The 19,996-nt window shown below is 37.4% G+C and overlaps 1 protein-coding gene across 15 annotated transcripts in view; it reads right to left on the bottom strand.

Annotated features, from left to right (window-relative positions):
* The window catches only part of CEP295 (centrosomal protein 295), a 69,998-nt gene extending 50,568 nt beyond the window's left edge, over positions 1-19,430 (bottom strand). For 10 of the 15 annotated variants that reach the window (XR_012423606.1, XR_012423609.1, XR_012423608.1 and 7 more), the window contains exons 1-7: positions 19,353-19,430; positions 14,445-14,578; positions 13,462-13,662; positions 12,241-12,365; positions 11,412-11,505; positions 5,432-5,527; positions 1,138-1,278 (exon numbers count right to left, since the gene is read on the bottom strand). Coding sequence is in view for 10 of the 15 variants with exons in the window: in XM_065528856.1 (XP_065384928.1) it covers positions 1,138-1,278; positions 5,432-5,527; positions 11,412-11,505; positions 12,241-12,365; positions 13,462-13,662; positions 14,445-14,567 (780 nt within the window). In the remaining 5 variants the exon portion in view is untranslated. Of the gene's footprint in view, positions 1-1,137; positions 1,279-3,868; positions 4,023-5,431; positions 5,528-11,411; positions 11,506-12,240; positions 12,366-13,461; positions 13,663-14,444; positions 14,579-19,230 lie in introns of those variants that run through there. The other 5 variants (XM_065528854.2, XM_074015070.1, XM_074015069.1 and 2 more) reach the window with 4 other exon arrangements.
* Between the last annotated feature and the right edge of the window lie 566 nt (positions 19,431-19,996).

Genomic DNA, 19,996 nt, shown 5'->3' with positions numbered 1-19,996 from the left:
TTTCGTAAGAAAATTTAATTTCCAATGCATTTTTAAGAAGTACTTAAAAACTTATTCCTAACATGGGTATTTAAAACATCCAAATGCATTAGTCAAATTCAGAAAATAAAATCAGACTTCTAATAAGATGAATCAGTTTTATGCAATCCTCCCAACTCAGCCTTCTTGGGAAATGAGGTGCCAGGCTACAATACAGTCCCAAACTGGGACTGACTGTATTGACTCTGTAGTCCCAGGTCACCATGCCTGGCTAATTTTTGAATTTTTGGTAAAGACAGGGTTTCGCCTTGTTGCCCAGCCTGGTCTTGAACTCCTAGGCTCAAGCGCTTTGGCCTCCCAAAATGTTGGGATGACAGGCATGAGCTACCTTGACTGGACTTGACAGTCACTTCTTAAATTTTTTTTGAGACAGGGTCTCACTCTGTGGCCCAGGCTGGCATCCAGTGGTGTGGTGTGATCTCAGCTCAAAGCAATCTCCTTGTCCCGGGCTCAGGTGATCCTCCTCCCACCTTGGCCTCCGGAGTAGCTGGGACTACAGCCACATACCACCACCCCTGGCTAATTTTTCTGTTTTAAGTGGAGACGGGGTTTCTCCATGTTGCCCAAGCTGGTCTTAAACTTCTGGGCCTACACGATCCGCCTGGCTTGACATCACATAGTGCTGAGATTACAGGCATAAGCTACCATGCGTGGCCTATGGTCACTTTTTAAAAGCTGCGGTAGCAAGGATCATGACTTTATTTTTGAAACAACATTCTACAAAACCAGAAAGTGGCTTGCTCAATGCATATTTAATGAACTGAATCCTCAAATTTATAGAGCACATATGCTACTTAAATAATTAAATTAGGAAAGTGATTTTTTTCCCAGGTTGTTTTTGGACATATTGAAATATTAAACTTTTAATAAATTCATTAGTAAAATTTTTAGAACAGCAATACACTGGGAGAATAGCTTAACCCAATCAGAACTTGAAATGGGAGGGCAAAGAAAGTTGGGAAACTTGAAATTATATGAATCAGAGACTATATTGAACACCCACCCTTCCCACCTTTCTTTGAGCTCATTCACTAATCAGTCCTGCAATGCTATTAGTAAGTCCATCAGTAATGGTCACGGGTAGAATTTAAGTCTTACTTTAGCCAAATGGATCTTCTTCATTGCTTGGAATCCCCGTACATGTGCCTTTTCAAACCGTTCCATTCTCTCTTGTGCTGCCTGTTTTTGTAGCTCTTCCAATCGTTTAGCTTCCTCTTCAGCAGCCAAATGAGCATCTGGCTAGCAGTCATTAAAAAATTTTAGGCAAAAGTTTTAAAGTGTGAGACAAGCAATAACTAAAAAACAAAACAACCTTGAAATCATGTTTTCTACATATATAAAATTAAATATAAGAAGAGTTATATTTTAAAATTCCCACAATTATCAATGGCATGTATCTATGAAAGTGATCAAATTGTTAGTATAAAGTTTTGAGTTACTCATTTTAAACCAGATTAGGTTATACTCCTCCAAACATATTTCTCCATCACTTTGTAAGAAAAGAAATCTCTTGCTGGACGTGGTGGCTCATGCCTGTGATTCCAGCACTTTGGGAGGCTGAGGTGGGCGGATCACCTGAGGTCAGACTGTCCAACACGGTGAAACTCTGTCTCTACTAAAAATAGAAAAATTAGCCAGGCATGATGGTTGGGCACCTAAAATCCCAGCTACTCAGGAGGCTGAGGCAGGAGAATTGCTTGAGCTCGGGAGGCAGAGGTTGCAGTAAGCTAAGATTGTACCACTGCACTCCAGCCTGGGCGACAGGACAAGACTCCGTCTCAAACATAAAAAAAAAAGAAAACCTCAGGCCGGGCGCGGTGGCTCAAGCCTGTAATCCCAGCACTTTGGGAGGCCGAGACGGGTGGATCACGAGGTCAGGAGATCGAGACCATCCTGGCTAACACGGTGAAACCCCGTCTCTACTAAAAAATACAAAAAACTAGCCTAGCGAGGTGGCGGGCGCCTGTAGTCCCAGCTACTCGGGAGGCTGAGGCAGGAGAATGGCGTGAACCCGGGAGGCGGAGCTTGCAGTGAGCTGAGATCCGGCCACTGCACTCTAGCCTGGGCGACAGAGCGAGACTCCATCTCAAAAAATAAAAAAATAAAAAATAATAATAATAAAAAAAGGAAACCTCATTAAAATGACAGTATTGAAAGGTAAATACCCATAAATCTCATTAACATAAATAACACAAAAAAGAGAAAGGGGCACAGAGTCTGGATTTACTTTTTTTTTTTTTTAAAGAGATGAGGTCTTGCTATGTTCACCAGGCTGGTCTCAAGCAATCCTCCCATCTCGGCCTCCAAAAGTGCTGAGATTACAGGAGTAAGCTACCACATCCAGCCTGGATTTACTTTTATTATCTGAATATTCACTTTCAAGTATAGGTAAATATTCTAAATGTAACCAGCAGTAAAAGTCTTTTTCTGTCTTTTGTATGTTGAAATTCTGCCAGCCAGTTGCAACAATTAATGACGACCAAGAAAGCTGTTAACTTCAAGTGTAAGATTATTAAAAATTCTCAAATGGTGAGATAAATAGGTAAAGAGATTGACGGTTAATAAATTAACAAGGAGTACACTGGCCAAACAAATTTATCAAAAATATATCCTCTTTGAGCCACTAAATATTCATGCAAAACTAAATAACATCAGGCAAGACAAAAAAAGTTAGATTAAATCAAAATTATAATCTCTGGAAGTATTTAGTATATCAATATGTATATTAAATAAAATAACCTCTGAGAACAATATTTCAATCCATTTCAGCCATGAGGTTTTCAAGAAAAAAGTTGTTTATGAATTCTTCACATCTCTTGAAGATAAATTAAAAGCAGTATGTCAATTTTGGCAAACCAAAATTTTAAAGAAAGGAAAAATTTCAAAATAGCATACAACATGAATGATAAATATCAGCTCAGATATAAAAAGTCATATAAAGGATATGAATAAAGGGTCAGAGAAAAAGTTAGGGACCACAAACAAATTTTGTTCTTATTGATCATACTTCAAAACAAGATTTGTAATACAGCTTTAGGAAGACAATCTCCTATAGATTTGTGTCAATGTAATTAAAAACATAACCATAAATCTGGTTGAAATAATGTTAGATTCTATTTTCAGTATTTGAAGATCAAAGATATATGAATGATAAATGCTATTAATAAATACATTTCTGCATTTTGCACATCAGATATTTGGACAGAAATCTTTTTAGATATAATAGAGCATGGAAAATCGATGATGAATTTAACTGATTCAGCTGCACTTTTCTGCAGACATTTCTGGGTCTCACCACAAACAATATAGTGAATCTGACTCAAGAAATATTTTCAGAATGCAACATTCATTTGAAAAAAGTGCTATGTAACTGTCACTGACAAAGAATAGACATGATGAAGGCTATGAATAAGTAATGTAGGACTTTTAAGCATATGATGTTTTGTTTAGTTGTGTGTAGAGGTAGCGAATGTAACAAAACAAAATGTAGACAACTACTGGCTGTAAGTAGGACTACAGCAGGTCACTTTCATAATTCTTCTTCAGCCAAAGATATATATTATGACATACAAGAGATTTTGGAATTACTTTATCAGGATGTTAAAAACACACACACATAGGACAAGACTCCGTCTCAAACATAAAAAAAAAGGAAACCTCAGGCCGGGCGCGGTGGCTCAAGCCTGTAATCCCAGCACACACACACACAATAGCAGCTCTTATGTGCTAAAAAGTCTGACTGAACAAATGAAAGTTTGTTTGCAGAAAGCTGCTAAAGAAAAATACCCAAACATACATGCCAAGAGTGCAAATATTTTTTATATGATACCTGCTATAAAGATCATATCGTTCTCCTCCAGGGAAGATGCTAAAATTATTGTGCATGTGAGCTGAGTGCAGATGAAAATTGAGGTAATTTTATCTTGAAAGCCAAACACATTAATCATCACATTTTAAATCCAAGGTTTAAGGACAGATTTTTCCTCAGTGATGGAGTAAAGCAGCAAATAAAAGAAAATATTCGAATAAGAAGGGGTACAGTAATAAATCTATTTCTGGAAATATTCAGAAATCATATCTCCAAACTACACAAAGCTTTAGTTTGTGGGACCACTTTCATAAAACTGTTAGAAATAAAATTTGTTTGTGGTCCCTAACTTTTTTCTAACCCTTTATCATTGTAACTACTGATCTAATTTTTAAGTCCAAAATTGAAAAGGAGGTAGGTCTTCTAGTTACTATCAAAAAAGAAAGCTTATGGATATTAATTTAATACCAGCAGCACCCTATGCTGATGGAGTTAGGTAAAAAAATAATTCATCATCAATCTTAGTTAAAAGGTAACATCTTTTTAATATCACAAAAATGCAGTGAATAGTACAGCATTTAGCAACAAATTGAAGTTATTGTTCCTACATTATAATGTTGAAAATGAAATAATACTTTACAATTTTAAATAAATCTCAGATTTACTCTTGCATCTTAGAAGTTCATTCTGTGATATTCATTTTAGTTCTTAACTGAATATTGCTTTTAATACCTGCTATTAAGCAGTCAACCAAAATGTGTATTTGTTGCATTCTAAATGCCACAGGAATGCTATAAAATTTATTTTCCTAGTAGCCAAATATATTCAACATGAAAAACATTAAAACCCCCATTGACACAGAGAAATAGCAATTATAATAACAGTATATCATTTCTTACTCTTAAGACTGGCAATAAGTTTTAAAACACAATATTCCGTGCAGACAAGGTTATGGTAAGGTGGCCATTCTCCTATGTTGTTGATGCTTTTAAAAAGCAATTTAATGATCTGTATCAAATGTTACACAGTTTGGAGCCAATACTTTCTCTTTTAGGAATTTATATATAATCAGAGATGTGGATAAAAATGTGCAAGATAATGATTACTTACAGAAGCAAAAAATAATGATTAAATAAATGGTACGATGAAATATTAAGTGGCTACTAAAAATCATGTTTTGAAAAGTGTGTATATGTTTATATTTAAATAAAAGTTATAATGAATTTATTAAAACATTAACCATATTCCACTTTGATGACAGAACTGGTGTTTTCCCAATAGTTTACACTTATGTGTATAGTTTCAAATTTTTCACAAATAGCATGTAATATTTTATGATTAAAAAAAGCTTTAAAATCTGTTATTTTAAAATATAACCATTTAAATAGCCAACTAGTTTCTTTAATTCATATTAAACCATCATATGCCTGACATAAAAATTCAAAGCATTTAAAAGGTTTTTGATTATTACCAATTGTACAAATTTTGAAATCTGGGAACACCATAATATAATTAAGATATAATTCAATTCAATGCACACAGAAATAATAAATCGAGGGCATGAGGAAACAATAAGTCAATCACCTGTTTTGTGTCTGTCTCTCTGCTCACAAAAGTGTGAAGATGGTGGTAGGTAGAACTATTGGTTTTGACTGCAGAAATTCTTTTTACTTCAATGTTCTGGAAACAAGAACATAAAAAAATAGGTTAAAAGCATTAATTTTCACTTAAAGCTGAATCCAATGCAAAAAAAGTTATTTTGTATTTTATTGAGTTCTCCGCATCCAAAACATGCTAAAATCTGCTCATAATGAAATCAAATTTTTAGTTAAATTACTTCAAATTTTAATAAAAGTACCAGACTCATCAGTATTTCAAATCATCTTCAAGGTGTCGCTAACTAATCAATGTGCTTTATTCATCTCAATTTTTAAGTTATTTATAGAGAAATTTCATCTTTAAATCTCCTGAATATAGAAGGGCTTATAGGCCATCAAGTGAAATGAAAATCATTTCATTATATTTATAAGAAAACAACATGCCTCATTATGTCCTTTTCCATATCTAATCACAAAAATTCTACTGTAGTTCACACCAGTCTTATTTTCTCAATGTTTAATGATGTATTTTGAGTTTTGCTCCTGAAACACTTGCCAATATATTTAAATTACACTTATTCCAGAACAAAACAACTCTCAGAAGAATGACAGTAAACTACCTTCCCCCTTCTCTTTCCTGTATTTTGTAGTAAAGGCAGATTCAACCCATCACAACCTATCACACACTGATGTTAATTAATTAACTAAACTGACAATATTAAGTGCCTACTATGTGTTAAACATTACACAAGGCATTGTGAACGACAATGAGAAGTAAAATAAAAGAATGGCTGCTGGCTTCAAGGAGCTCACAGTAACAGTTCTAACAACTAGAAGTTCTAACAATTACACATAAGTTAAATAATAAACCATGCATTTTACAGATAACATGATGAAAACCATATCCAGAAAGAAATGCTAACACTTCTGCTGGATGTCTTCTGTATTATATCCTAGTAGTGAAAAGTTAGCAAAGTCCCTCAACTTTTCTGTCCCTCAGCTTCCTTAAGAAAAGTGGATTTATAGCTATTGCTATACCATATGATCATTGTGACAATTACTGTGAGAATCAATTAATGTATAAAAAGCATTTTTAATTTTTTTAAGGCCTGTTGACAAGGCCAGAGTACAGAGGCATGGCCATAGCTCACTGCAACTCCTGGGCTCAAGTGATCCTTATGCTTCAGCCTAACATAGCTAGGACTACAGGCATGTATCATCATGCCTGGCTAATTCAATGACATCACGAATGCAACACAGGTTGGGAGGGAGAAAAGTTTAAATAAGAATAGGTTCAGAATTAACCAGTTTTAGCTATAACATATATGAATGTGGAATGAGGAGGAGGACTCAAGTGAAAAGAAACAATATAAAAGACAAAAAGGGGCTGGGCGCGGTGGCTCACACCTGTAATCCCAGCACTTTGGGAGGCCGAGGCAGGTGGATCACTTGAGGTCAGGAGTTCGAGACCAGCCTAGCCAACATGGTAAAACTCCATTTCTACTAAAAATACAAAAATTAGCCAGGCATGGTAGCACACACCTGTAATCCCTGCTGCTAGGGAGGCTGAGGCAAGATAACTACTTGAACCAGGGGTCAGAGGCTGCAATGATGCAAAATGAGCCAAAAGTGTGCCAAGTGTGCCACTGCACTCCAACCTGGGTGACAGAGCAAGACTCTGTCTCAAAACAAACAAACAAAAAACAAACACACACACAAAAAGAAGGGGGGATTAAGAAAATCCAAGTAAAAGTGAACAGGCTAATGTAAGCAGAATTATTTGAGTAGTTTTTAAGAACTTTTTTCTTATCTGAGAAACTTTCTCTTATCTGAGAACTTATTTCTTACCTGAGTAGCTTTTAACAAGTTTTTTAAGAACAGAGCCCAGTATTAGCGCTGTTAAAAAGCTGCGGCCAGGCGTTGTGGCTCACACCCATAATCCCAGCACCTTGGGAGGCCAAGGCAGGCAGATCACTTGATGTCAGGAGTTTGAGACCAGCCTGGTCAACATGGAGAAACCCCTTTTCTACTAGAAATCAACAATTAGCCGGGCATGGTAGCACACACTTGTAATCCCAGCTACTTGGGAGGCTGAGGCAGGAGAATCACTTGAACCCAGGAGGCAAAGGTTGCAGTGAGCCGATCTTACACCACTGCACTCCAGCCTGGGTGACAGAGTACGACTCTGTCTCAAAAAATAAAAAATAAAAAAAAGCTGCACAGGTGATAAATGTACAGCCAAAGTTGAGAATTACCTAGACCAGTCAGAAGATAACTAATTGGCAAGCACCTGGAAATACATCCAGGTATGTACAACAGAGGACCTTATTCAGGGTCTTATCATTCAGGTAAAGAATTAAACTGACCACTAATGAAAACATTAACTAGCATATAGATACACATATACATATATATATATATGAGACAGGGTCTTGCTATGTTTCCCAGGCTGGTCTTGAACTCCTGGGCTCAAGGAATCCGCCCGCCTCAGCCTCCTAAGTAGCTGGGATTAAAGGCAGGTGCCACCACACCCGACTTTAACTAGTTAATATTAAAGTTCAGTAAGAAACTGGTCACAAAACAAAAATTCAGACATGGTAGTACACATTAGAATGCTTCACTCTACAAAGAATCTTAGTAGCTGTTAAATCAATGCCTTGAAAAAAATAAACCATAGGACTCTTGACAAGGAAGAACTCTGAAGAAAACAAGTCTCTAAAATTATGTAATTTGATATACAAATGTGATTCAGTTTACACATTTTAAAGCACCAGTACTTCCAGAGTAAAGGCAATTATGTATAGATTGAATTTGGAATCCTCCCAAAATTGGGATCACAATTTGAGATTTCGATTACTATGAATCCTTATTGATTATAACAGGATTTCCAATGAATTGCACCTAAGTTTTTAGTGAAATCAGTCCTTAGCCTGGCAGAATTAGGATGATCTGTTAATAATTTAATCACTCAATTTACTTCCCGTGTTCTATCTTCCAGCCTTAGTTTTGCTCCACACTAACTATTTCTAGCTTTATCTACCCAAGTACAGGACAAAACCAGCTTTCTACACTGGAGTAGCTGACACTGGCTCATGCAGCAATGGAAAACAAGAAAAAAAAATGCCAGGCACTGTGGCACATGCCTGTAGTCACAGCTACTCAGGAAGCAGAAGCAGGAGGATTGCTTTAGCTCAGGAGTTCAAGGCTGCAGTGAGCTATGATGGTGCTGGTGAAGAGTCACTGCACTCTCACCTGGGAAACACAGTGAGATCCTGTCTCAAACAACAACAACAAAAAAGGTACAAGCAAGGGAAGAATAAAACAAAGCTCATTTTTCTCTTGCATCTGGTATAGATATATGAGAAGTCTTCATAGCATCTCAGCGTTTTCAATACAAACTTCATTCTTTAACAGACCTATGAAAAGACTGTGGTTGTTTACATTTCTAGACTTTAGTACATAAGTAGTTAACTTTAACAGTTAGCAAGAACTCTGAAGAAGTATATTCATGGGAAGCTAAGTGTCGCAGTAAAAAGATCATGAGTTTTATAGAATTTGACGTTGACATAAACTCTGGTTCTCGCACTTACCTACTAAAGGACTTTGGTTACGTTACTTAAACTCTGACCTTCAATTTTCATCATTTGTTACATGGAAATATCTAACATGCAGGGCTAATGTGATTAAATTAGATACGAATAAAAAAACCTGACACAATTAAATTCTTATGTACACAAGAAGTATCAATTCTCTTCACCATGTAAACAGCTCTCTCAAAAAATAATATTTTCTTAAATTAACTAAGGAAATACCTTGGTTTGAGAACACTAAATAGTCTAGGTTTATTTCCTCAGGCTTCTCAGCATTTATATTTTTATCTGCTTGAAGAAACAGTGATACAGATGCATCTATATCCTGTGTATGTGACACAGTGTTCTTATATGGTGCATTTCCCTGGCCCCCAAATACCCCACAACCTAGTTTTTCCCAAACCACAATCCTGTCCCTCCCTTCTATGTGATAAATTCACAACCATCTCAAGACATTCAGAAACACTGCCTTATCCCAAATACCTTTATAGGCTTGGGTAATGGATTTTTCTAAAATAATGCCTTTTAGTGAAACAAGAATGCAGTGACCCAGATCTTATTTATAAGTACCATTTCTCCACTAAAAAGAATCAGGGGTCTTTGGAGATACCAGATACGGGACAGAGTAAATTAAGCCAAGGTCATTTGCTGAGCCACAGAGCAAGGAAATGCTCATGGAGTCACGGGGATGCAAGAAACAACTTCAAGACTCTCCTGCTGACCAAATTTCAGATATTACAAACATCAGTGAGAAGAAAAACAATAATGACTACAATTGAACTATGTAATATTGAGTAAAAAACCTCCACAAGTTAACAGTGATAGTCACAAAAGAGAAAGGAAAAAAAAAAGCCCATTTACCACCAATGGCATTGATTATTACACCAACTCTTCACTCTGAAAACTGGCAGAGGGAAAAATGAGGAATATGTCCTGTTTTCTTAAAAGGAACTAGGCTGGGTGCAGTGGCTCACACCTGTAATCCTAGCACTTTGGAAGGCTGAGGTGGGTGGATCATCTGAGGTCAGGAGTTCGAGACCAGCCTGGCCAACATGGTGAAACCTCGTCTCTACTAAAAACACAAAAAGTAGCTGGGCATGGTGGCGGGTGCCTATAATCCCAGCTACCTAGGAGGCTGAGGCAGGAGAATCGCTAGAACCCGGGAGGTGGAGGCTGCAGTGAGCCAAGACTGCACCACTGCATTCCAGCCTGGGTAACAGAGTAAGACTCTGTCTCAAAAGAAAAAAAGAACTAAATAGTTCATGCCCACTGATATAATTCATGCTTGTCAAAGCACTTACCGAGTTTTGTTTGCTTTTTATAAATTTTTGACTTTGGCTTGTTATAAATACTAAGAATTAGTACAAAGATAATCAAAAGGCATCATGGATAATATATTGCCTGGCTTTTATCGTGTCACTTTGTACTGAGGGAGTGACTGAAATACGACTTTTACGTCTCAATTTTGTTGGATCAAATGTTACACGGTAGATAGCTCAACGTAAAAACGCAGGAAGTCTGACAAACTGAAAGGCCTAAGAAGTGAATATCTGCTACTTACGTTTATACAGATTATACTTGTATGTACAACTATATTAGACATCCTTGTATTTGTGGGTTTACTTCTACTTAATTTTTCAGGTAAAAATAACTAGGTAATTTTGACAATCATCCAAATAGCCATTTCAATAACTGTAACAAGCTAATGTGGAGAACAAATATTTTGAAAATTTTCTGCTTTAATTATTTTTTTAAAACAAGCTTCAAATCACAAAAGCACACATTTTACTCCCATAAAAAATAGATCCCTCTTTGTAATTTATAACATTGTTTTCCTCTTTTCTTTTTAAAAATCACACCTGGATACTTTATAATCTTATGCATATTTATTAACTTAACTGAAACTTAATTTATCTGTAAAATATCGACCATTTAAAATAAGCCAAACTCAGAGTGTAGGAAAGTCTAGAGGACAAATAGTCTAGTTTTTTCCCCCAATAAATAAATAAAGGGTATTTTTTCAAAAGGCAGAATTATTAAAAGTTTTTTCGAAACCAAAACCATTATAGTTTTCTAAACAACAAAATTTTTTTGATATCATTGAGGAAGGGTGAACAAATACTGGGTATTAAATAATACTGGAAACAATATTAGTATTATACTAAGAAAAAAGTCCTTATACATCAGAGATACACACTAAAGTATTTACAGGTGAAATGATATCTAGAATTATTTTAAAATACTTGATATATTCCTGTAAAAGTTTTTAATTGTACAAGACGACTTGTACAATTAAGTGGTAGTCATTCCGACCTCCAGTGAATTATAACAGTAAAGAAGAATCATGACCTAGTTCCTCTTAATACTCGAACTCACCTCAAAAAGAGTTGGAGGAGGAGGTGGCAGACTTGTAATTTTGGCTGATCTCTCTTTTTCCACAAGCAGTGCTTCCTTTCGAGCTTTTATATGCCTTAAGAAACAAGAGATATCATCAATTAATCTACCAGTGATAATATTACAGTACAACTCTCTGGGTTAAAAATATACAAGTCATAGGCTCAAGAAATCCTCTAGTCTGATTCCACAGCCTCAGTAAGCTTTACATGTGTAAAGAGTCTGTACACATGTTAAGAAAATGTTTAGAAATTGAGAGAGGCCTATCTAAAGACAGAAAGCTCTATGGTGGGGACCAACCCAAGAAACTTACAATGTTCTTTAGAGTGAAAAAAAACCCAGAAATTTTGTTAAAAATGGCCATTGCTAACTAGTAACAGGGCCCTTAATTTTTTACTTTCCTTCACTCGTATTTCCTGTGAATGGCCCTTTAATTTTTACAACATGCAAAAAATACTGATGACTTCCAGAGTCTACAACCTTTTTTAATGTTATTTATCACATCAATTTTTATTTCATGTTTACATCAGAGACAGACATTGGTTAACATGCATTCTGAACTAGTCATACATTTCTTCAGAAACTTAGTAACTGCTGCTGAACTCAAACTACAACTAGAAAAGAAAGCTCATTAGTTATTATGTTCACCTAAGCAAATCACTCCCTCCCCAGCATTATTTTTAAATCGTTTAACAAATGCAATGAATATGCTACTGTGATGTTTAATATTTGCTTACACCGTATCCTATGTATCCTCTACTTTCAACCATGTTAGTTTCAGTTGAGATTATAGTAAAAATTATTACTTTACCAGGTTTTTTGTTTCATTAATATTTCTTTTTTATTTTTCTGTACTTTCAGGGCTTCTTTATGCCTCAAATCTGCTTTTCTTTTCCTTTCTGCTGCCTGCTGTGCCAGAGCATCCAAATCAGGTTCCTAAAAATATACATTACTTAAAATGTCATGTTAAACAAGAATAACAGAAATGTATCTTGTATGATGTCAGAAGTGATTTATCAATTTTGTCATCTTCTGTCTACAAACTATAGCAGTGTTTCCCAGAGCATGATAACAGCACCACTGATGATATGCCATATTAGGGGGGACAAACACAAACATTTTAATGTAAAGTTAATGCAATCAATTAACCTATTATTACAAAAATATAAATAGGATATCGAACTACTTAGGACATGGTTAAAGTAAGTAATAAAAGAGTCCATCTAAATTAAAATGTCAAATATATAGTGATATGGGTAGTTTCCCAATAAGGGCAAAAATTGTGAACATGGTATTCAAATGACAGAGGTTTGGGAAACACTGCACTAAGGCACGAAGTGAATGTGGCACACATAAAACCACAAAAATCTGAGTCAGAACTTAACGGCTATTACTAAAAACACAGGCTAAAACCAAGCACCATGAAACAGACTGCCACAATCTTTAAGATAGTTTCTTCCTCACTAGTTGTTATCAAAGATTTACTTTTTTTGTAATTAGCCTGTTTATTGTATGTGACTGATTCTGGGACTGTAGTATTTCCACATCATAAATCACAATAAATCAAAATAATGGGGCAGACTTACCATGAGTTTCTGAAAGTCATCAAAAAATGTTTGCTATTAGTAAATGAAATCCAAATGTATATACATTCAAACCACATGTTTAAGGGAAATATACTGAAATGAGAAATCTGAATTCGCCCCACCAAATCTCTCTAAAATGCCTGAGATGGACAACAACTTCTGATTCAGAAGATTATTATTTCCCCAGATAGAGGAGTACTGGAAGAGAATAATGCTAATTTAAACATCATAGGAAGACCAATTTTGTTTGACATGGATTTTACTTGAAATAACTCTTAGTAAGAAATGAGCCTATTATTCACAAATTCCATTAAATTTATAAAAAAAGCTCAAGCTGCCCCAAAGAAATTCAATACATGAAAATGTTATCCGAAAAGCATTCAACAACTATAATTTACTTTTGACTAATATTACTGCCACAACTGGGTAGTCAAATAAGATCTCACATTTTCTTTGGCCTGTCGATGTCCCTCTCCCATACTTCTCAAACTTGCCAAATACAGTTTTTCCAAGTTCTGTATTTTCTGAGTTTGTGATTCTTCCCATTCTGCCCTTAGCTCCTCTGCCAAACGTGTAAATTGTTGATTTCTCCTGTGTTTTATGTCTTCTCTTATCTGTAAGGCGATATCTCTTTCTTGTTCTCGAACCTAAAGAATGCGTATTTAACAGGTTATATGAAAGGAAGTTCACTTAAACTTTTTTGAAAAGCTATTTGGAAACAGGAACTCAAATGAATTCTCTTAAGTCTGTCAACTCTCCTTGATACTCATCTTGTATTAGATAAGGACTATTTAAAGCAGAAAATCTGAGTGAATGTACAAAAAGTAAAAATCTCAAGACTATATCTAATGTCTCCTAACTGATAGCTTTTATTCAGCACCCACTCCCAAAAGGACTGCCATTATCACTCTAATAACCTATAAAAGCTAAAGTGATAAATATGATTCAACAAAATCTATAGCCCAGAGTATAGATAGAGCCAGGTGAGAACTCCATTTCTGTTGTACATCATCTCTGATTCTAGACAGAACGGTACCTGAAACATACTTCACCAAGACTTTAAAAACACTTCTAGAAAACGGTTATCTACAATTTCCTGATAAATTTGTTTCAGCAGCTAATAATCTTTCCAATTAGTGTTCTTCAGTCATTTAAGCTTCCTGTTATCAATTAGACCATTTTTAAAAAAGATAAAGAGCAATTTTCAATATTTGAGTCAAATAATACCTATCTTCCAACTCTTCTACAATCTGCTTACCATCTCAGCCTGTTTTTCAAGTGTTCCAAAACTAGTTAATACCGAAGAACCAGGGCTCTTGCATACCCAGACGAGGTTTTTAAATATAACATTTAGAACATTCTAATGTAAAAGAATACAAGTAATTTGAGGAAGAAAGGAATTTAAAACTTTATTCCAAATAAGTCATACCTGTAGCAATCTTAGTTTTCGTCTTCTTTCATAATCTTCCTTCAAAATGAAGGCTTCCTCATTAGGACTCAATCTCAGCTTGCGAGCATTCACAACTTTTCTTTTCATTTCTGTGTACTTCATGTATGACAACTCTGAATTTAAAAAGGAAAATGTTTATAAAAATAATGTAACATTAAAATAGGGCAGCAAAGATTAGAATTTTGTTGTTTTGTTTTTTTTTTGAGACAGTCTCGCTCTGTCATCCAGGTTGGAGTGCAGTGGTATGATCTCAGCTTACTGTAACCTCTGCCTCCCGCTTTCAAGCAATTCTCATGCCTCAGCCTCCAGGGTAGCTGGGATTACAGGTGCCCGCCACCATGCCTGGCTAATTTTTGTATTTTTAGTAGAGATGGGATTTCACCATGTTGGCCAGGATGGCTCGAACTTCTGGCCTCCAGTGATCCACCTGCCTCGGCTTTCCAAAGTGCTGGGATTACAGGCATGAGCCACCATGTCTGGCGGGAATAATTTTTAAAATTCGTGTTCATATTTTTGATATTTAAAGGTTTATATACATGCAAGGAAAATTTGAGTAAATGAAGTCCAACTTATTTACAAACAGCAATTATAAATTCACACTTAGATCAGTGATACTCAGAAGGGTGGGAACGGGGAAATGAAGACTGAATCAGAATTACTCAGGAAAGTTTTCTCCCGTCTATAGCAGATTGTCTACCTTGCGTATCTGGACCTGACTTATTGCTGGGTAGCATTTCCAGAGGTTACTGAGCTTAAATGTGAAAAAGCACAAAGACCTAAAAAGATGTTAGCATAGAATAAATGTTTTCAAAACTACAATTTGATACTTTAGAACTTTTATAACTTGTTCATAACTAGCAAAGTTGCTACAATTTCAAGGGTTCTTCGTTCCTAGATTCAGCTCCCAGTCTACTGTATATAACTTGATCACCAAGCGTCATTGTTGCCTCATGAAATCACATCAATCCCATGTTCTATATTCTACAGTAAACAATTCTTCAATAATTATAGTGATGCAAGTTTTACATGAATGACCTGCTCGGCGGTATCAAGTGTTTAGGTTTCCAGATCTATTATTCTTTTCCTTTTTTTTTTGAGATGGAGTCTCATTCTGTTGCCCAGGTTGGAGTGCAATGATACGATCTCGGCTCACCACAACCTCTGTCTCCTGAGTTCAAGTGATTCTCCTGCCTCAGCCTCCTGAGTAGCTGGGATTACAGGCAGGCGCCACCACACCCAACTAATTTTTGTATTTTTAGCAGAGACAGGATTTTACCATGTTGGCCAGGCTGGCCTCGAACTCCTGACCTAAAGTGATCCACCTGCCTCGGCCTCCCCAATTACTGGGATTATAGGTGTGAGCCACCACGCCCGGCCCAGATCTATTCTTCTGTTGCTACTGTTCACACCCGGTGTTCTCTCTCTCCTCCCTAGGTTATAACATGCTTCTTTTTGGGGGAACGAGACAGAAAGAAATGGAATAAATATGAGAATCTATAGTTCTATAATCTGAATACCCACCTCAGGTAATTCTGATATTAACTGACTCCCATTACTGCCATTTCCAAAAAATTAGACACTTTACATCAGTACACGACCATTTTATCTGAGACAAGTCAACATTTCTCAGGTCTCCCTCACAACGACCAGGCAGGCAATCTGTTACTGAATATTTACATCTTTCTGAAGCTGGCTTAAGCCCTCCTTCTTCTACGAAGCTGTCCTCTGATAATTCCTGTTCCAATTTCCCACTCCTGATTTGCCCACCTCTAATACATTATTACCTGTACATTCAGATGTGGACAAATTTTATGGTGTCTTGGTATTATCTCCTGTAGTTTTTCACAAATTACAGTTTGCTCTTTCTAGTTAGATTCCTAACAACTGAAGGACAGTGGTTATGGGTTTTTTAATAAAAATTTTAATATTCAATTAAATTTAATAAATAACTACCAGGTAATATTTCACATACTATGGATGGACAATGTTTTCAACCAAGTGTAAACACAATGGGGCTAGGAGACTGTGGGGTTACCTAACAGGGACTAATACCTTTCCAGTGACTTCTCCATCAGAATGTAAGCTCATGAGGGCAGAATGGACTTATTCACCATTTTATGTCCATAGCCTAAAAACAGTGTCTCGCCCATAGGTAGTTACTTCAGTAAGTGTGTTGATTGACTGAATGACTCAATAAGTTAATTCATGTAAAGTGCTACAGAGCTATACGTAATCATCACTATCTTCAATAAGACTCTAATGCCAAAAAGGAGGAACTGCTTGCATTAAAAAATCTTTTAATGCATCCTACTCATCTAATATTCACACGGCTTTGGTAAAGGTAACTAAAGTACTGATTATATTTTTCATGCTATACATGAAGCAACAAGGTCTCTTGGGTTAAAGGACTTTCCCTGAGTCACAACATCTAGTGGAAGAGCCAAGGGAAGAATCTGGTTTCCTTATTCCAAATGGCTCCTAACTTTCCAACACACAAAAACGTGGAGTGGCGAAAATTTTATTTAAGCTGTGGTTGAGAGTGAGACTTTAAAAAACAGAAAAGAATTTAACAAAGAAGAAAAAGGAACAAGATTAATCCTCACAATGTATCTTTATTATTTTGTCTGAAGGTCTAAGAATTCACTCATATTTAAATAATTAAGACTAATTCCTAATGAATCTCATAGACATAATATCACTGAATTTTTAAAAAGCCAGACGCAAAAGAGTACAATAAAATTGATTTATATAAAGTTCAAAAACAAGCAGAACTAATCCATGAGAGGTAAAAATAAAGTTGCCTTACTGGAGGTTACTGACTCGGAGATGGCACAAAGAAGCTTGCTGGGGTACTGAAAATATTCTATATTTTGATCTGTATGATGGTTTACACAGGTGTATACGTATGTAAAAATTCCTCAAATGGTATACCCAGATTTGTGTGTTTTATTCTTCTACTTTAATATATGAGGAAAAAACCCTAATATTTCAGATTTTGAATATTCATTACTTCATCTCAGAGGATTATCGAAAAACATACATACATTTTATTATTTTTAAGCTCCTAAAATGCGATAGAATAACTGTTTCCTCTTGTGTATAATTTTTAAATTTTTAAAACTTTTTATTTGGAAATTTCAGGCTTAGAATTCCCATTTGCCCTTTCAAAATCTGAATATTAACACTGGCACAATATTTTTTACAGTATTCAATTTCTGTCAATTATCACACTAATGTCTGTTTTCTGGACCAGGAGCCAATCCAAGGATAACACATTGCATTTGTTGCTGTATAACTGTGGGTCATCTAAAAAGCAGATGCTAAGATGGGAGTCAACCTGCAAATATTTTCAGACTTCAATGTAAGTCTGACACTGAACGGAGGGAAGTAACAATGGGTAGACCCCTCTTAGCCATGCACTGTAAGAAAGGTTCAGCAAGACCTGTGGGAGATCCTCAGGAACAGGCCTGCCGCTGTCAGTGGCTAGGAGCAGCCCATGGGAAGCACGGCCCAGGGCAAATGGATATTTCAGAATGCAGGGGATTAAGATATGTGAGTTACATTTTCATAATGCCAACGTTATTATGTCTCCCTTAATCTGGGACAGTTTCTCTGTTTGTCTTCAAGACCTTGTCATTTTTGAAAATACTGGCCAAGTACTTTGTTGAATGTCCCTCCATTTAGATTTGTCTAATATTCTATGATTAAACTGAGGTTATGTATTTTTTGGCAAGAACACCACAGAATTGATTACGCACCTTTCTCAGTGCACTGCTATCAAGAGGTAAATGATGCTGAATTTTGGTCACTTGGTTAAGATAATGTCCACCAAGTTTCTCCTCTGTAGTTATTACTTTTCCTTTATAAGTATCTCATGAAGACAGAGTGGAGGCTACAGAAACACGCTTTTCATCATACTTTTGCCCAATGACTTTAGTGTCCACTGATGACTTGTCTGAAACAACTACTGTTGTGTTTACCAAATAGTATTATTTCCATTATTCCTTCTACAATTATCAATCGGAGTCCTGCTGTAAGGAAGTTTTCCCTGCTGCCCCATTTACTTGTTTATTAATTATTTATTCTTAGTAACACGGATTTTTAAATTCTACATTTTATTACTATCCAACATTGAAGATGATACTATTTATCTCGCAAGATGTCGTCCTGAGGATTAAATGGCTCCTGGTACATAGTAATCACAAAATTAACACTAAACTTGGAAGATCTGGGTTCAAGACCCAACACTGACACTCATTAGCAGGAAGATACTAGCCAAGTCATTTAAGTCGCTTTGTTCTCGTTTTCTTAAACTGTATAAAGGGAATAATAATATCTGCCCCAACAGGTTTGTTCCGACGTGATTTAGCGTGAAGTCTTCAAATACACTCTAAGTATTAAGGACTCAAAAGTTCACCATTGTTTTAAAAGCTGAGTTTGGGACACGATTGAATAACTGAGAGATTAATGTGGCAAACACCAAAAGAGAGCGCGCTCTCTGCATGAAACGATTCCAGGGAAGGCTCTTAACAACTACCAGGCGGCAGGCCATGGCCGCGGGTGATCTGGGGGAAGCGCCCCTCCCCCGGCACGGAAGCGCCGGGACAGGAGAGGCTGCGGGGAAGCTCGCGCGACCAGACCCTAGGAGAGCGCGCAAAGCCTCTCGCACTGAGCTGCCGGGTCTGGACAGGACACTCCTTACAGCCGCCAGCCCGACCGCGGGCAGGGCCCACGGCCTGCGGAGCCTAAGAAACGCGGGCCGTACCTGCGTTCGCAACAAGGCGCCTTCCTGGGATCCCCTTCCTTCGGAGCACAATCCCAGCTCCCGGGCCTCGGGGAGCCGCGCTCCTACGGGGCGACTGGGAAGCCGGCGCGTCCATCACTCACCTGAGAACCCGGAGCCTGGACACAGTAACCGCAGCTCAGAGCCAGCCGGCCTGGTAAGCTCCTGCCCATCAGCTGCCCAGCAGCCGTTTCTGCGCCTGCGGGAGAGCCATCGCCGAGCCGCCGTCACTTCCGTCATTCAAACCGCCCGCCAATGGCGGGACTAAACCGCGGGAATAGGCCCGGTCCCGCCTTCCTCGGGGGCAGCCTGGAAGGCCGCGCGGTGTTAAAACCCCGCGCCCCGCGCACGCGCACAGGCACGCGTCAGTCCCAGCCTGCGTAGGGGCCCATTATTTGTCACACCTGTTGGGCTTTGACGTTTTCCCCCCTGGGCCGCTCTCGGTGACTCGCGCCTGTAATCCCAGCACTTTGGGAGGCCGAGGCGGGGGGGATCACTTGAGCCCAAGAGTTCAAGACCAAGTCCTTTTAAAAACATGGTGAAGGCCGGGCGTGGTGGCTCACGCCTGTAGTCTCAGCACTTTGGGAGGCTGAGGCGGGCGGATCACAAGGTCAGGAGATCGAGACCATCCTGGCTAAGACGGTGAAACCCTGTCTCTGCTAAAAATGCAAAAAAAAAAAAAATTAGCCGGGCGTGGTGGCAGGCGCCTGTAGTCCCAGCTACTTGGGAGGCTGAGGCAGGAGAATGG

Source organism: Macaca fascicularis, chromosome 14, assembly GCF_037993035.2.
Source record: "Macaca fascicularis isolate 582-1 chromosome 14, T2T-MFA8v1.1".
NCBI lineage: Eukaryota > Metazoa > Chordata > Mammalia > Primates > Cercopithecidae > Macaca > Macaca fascicularis.
The sequence above is the reverse complement of the archived record's forward strand: the minus strand, read 5'-3'. Positions and strand labels throughout refer to the sequence as shown.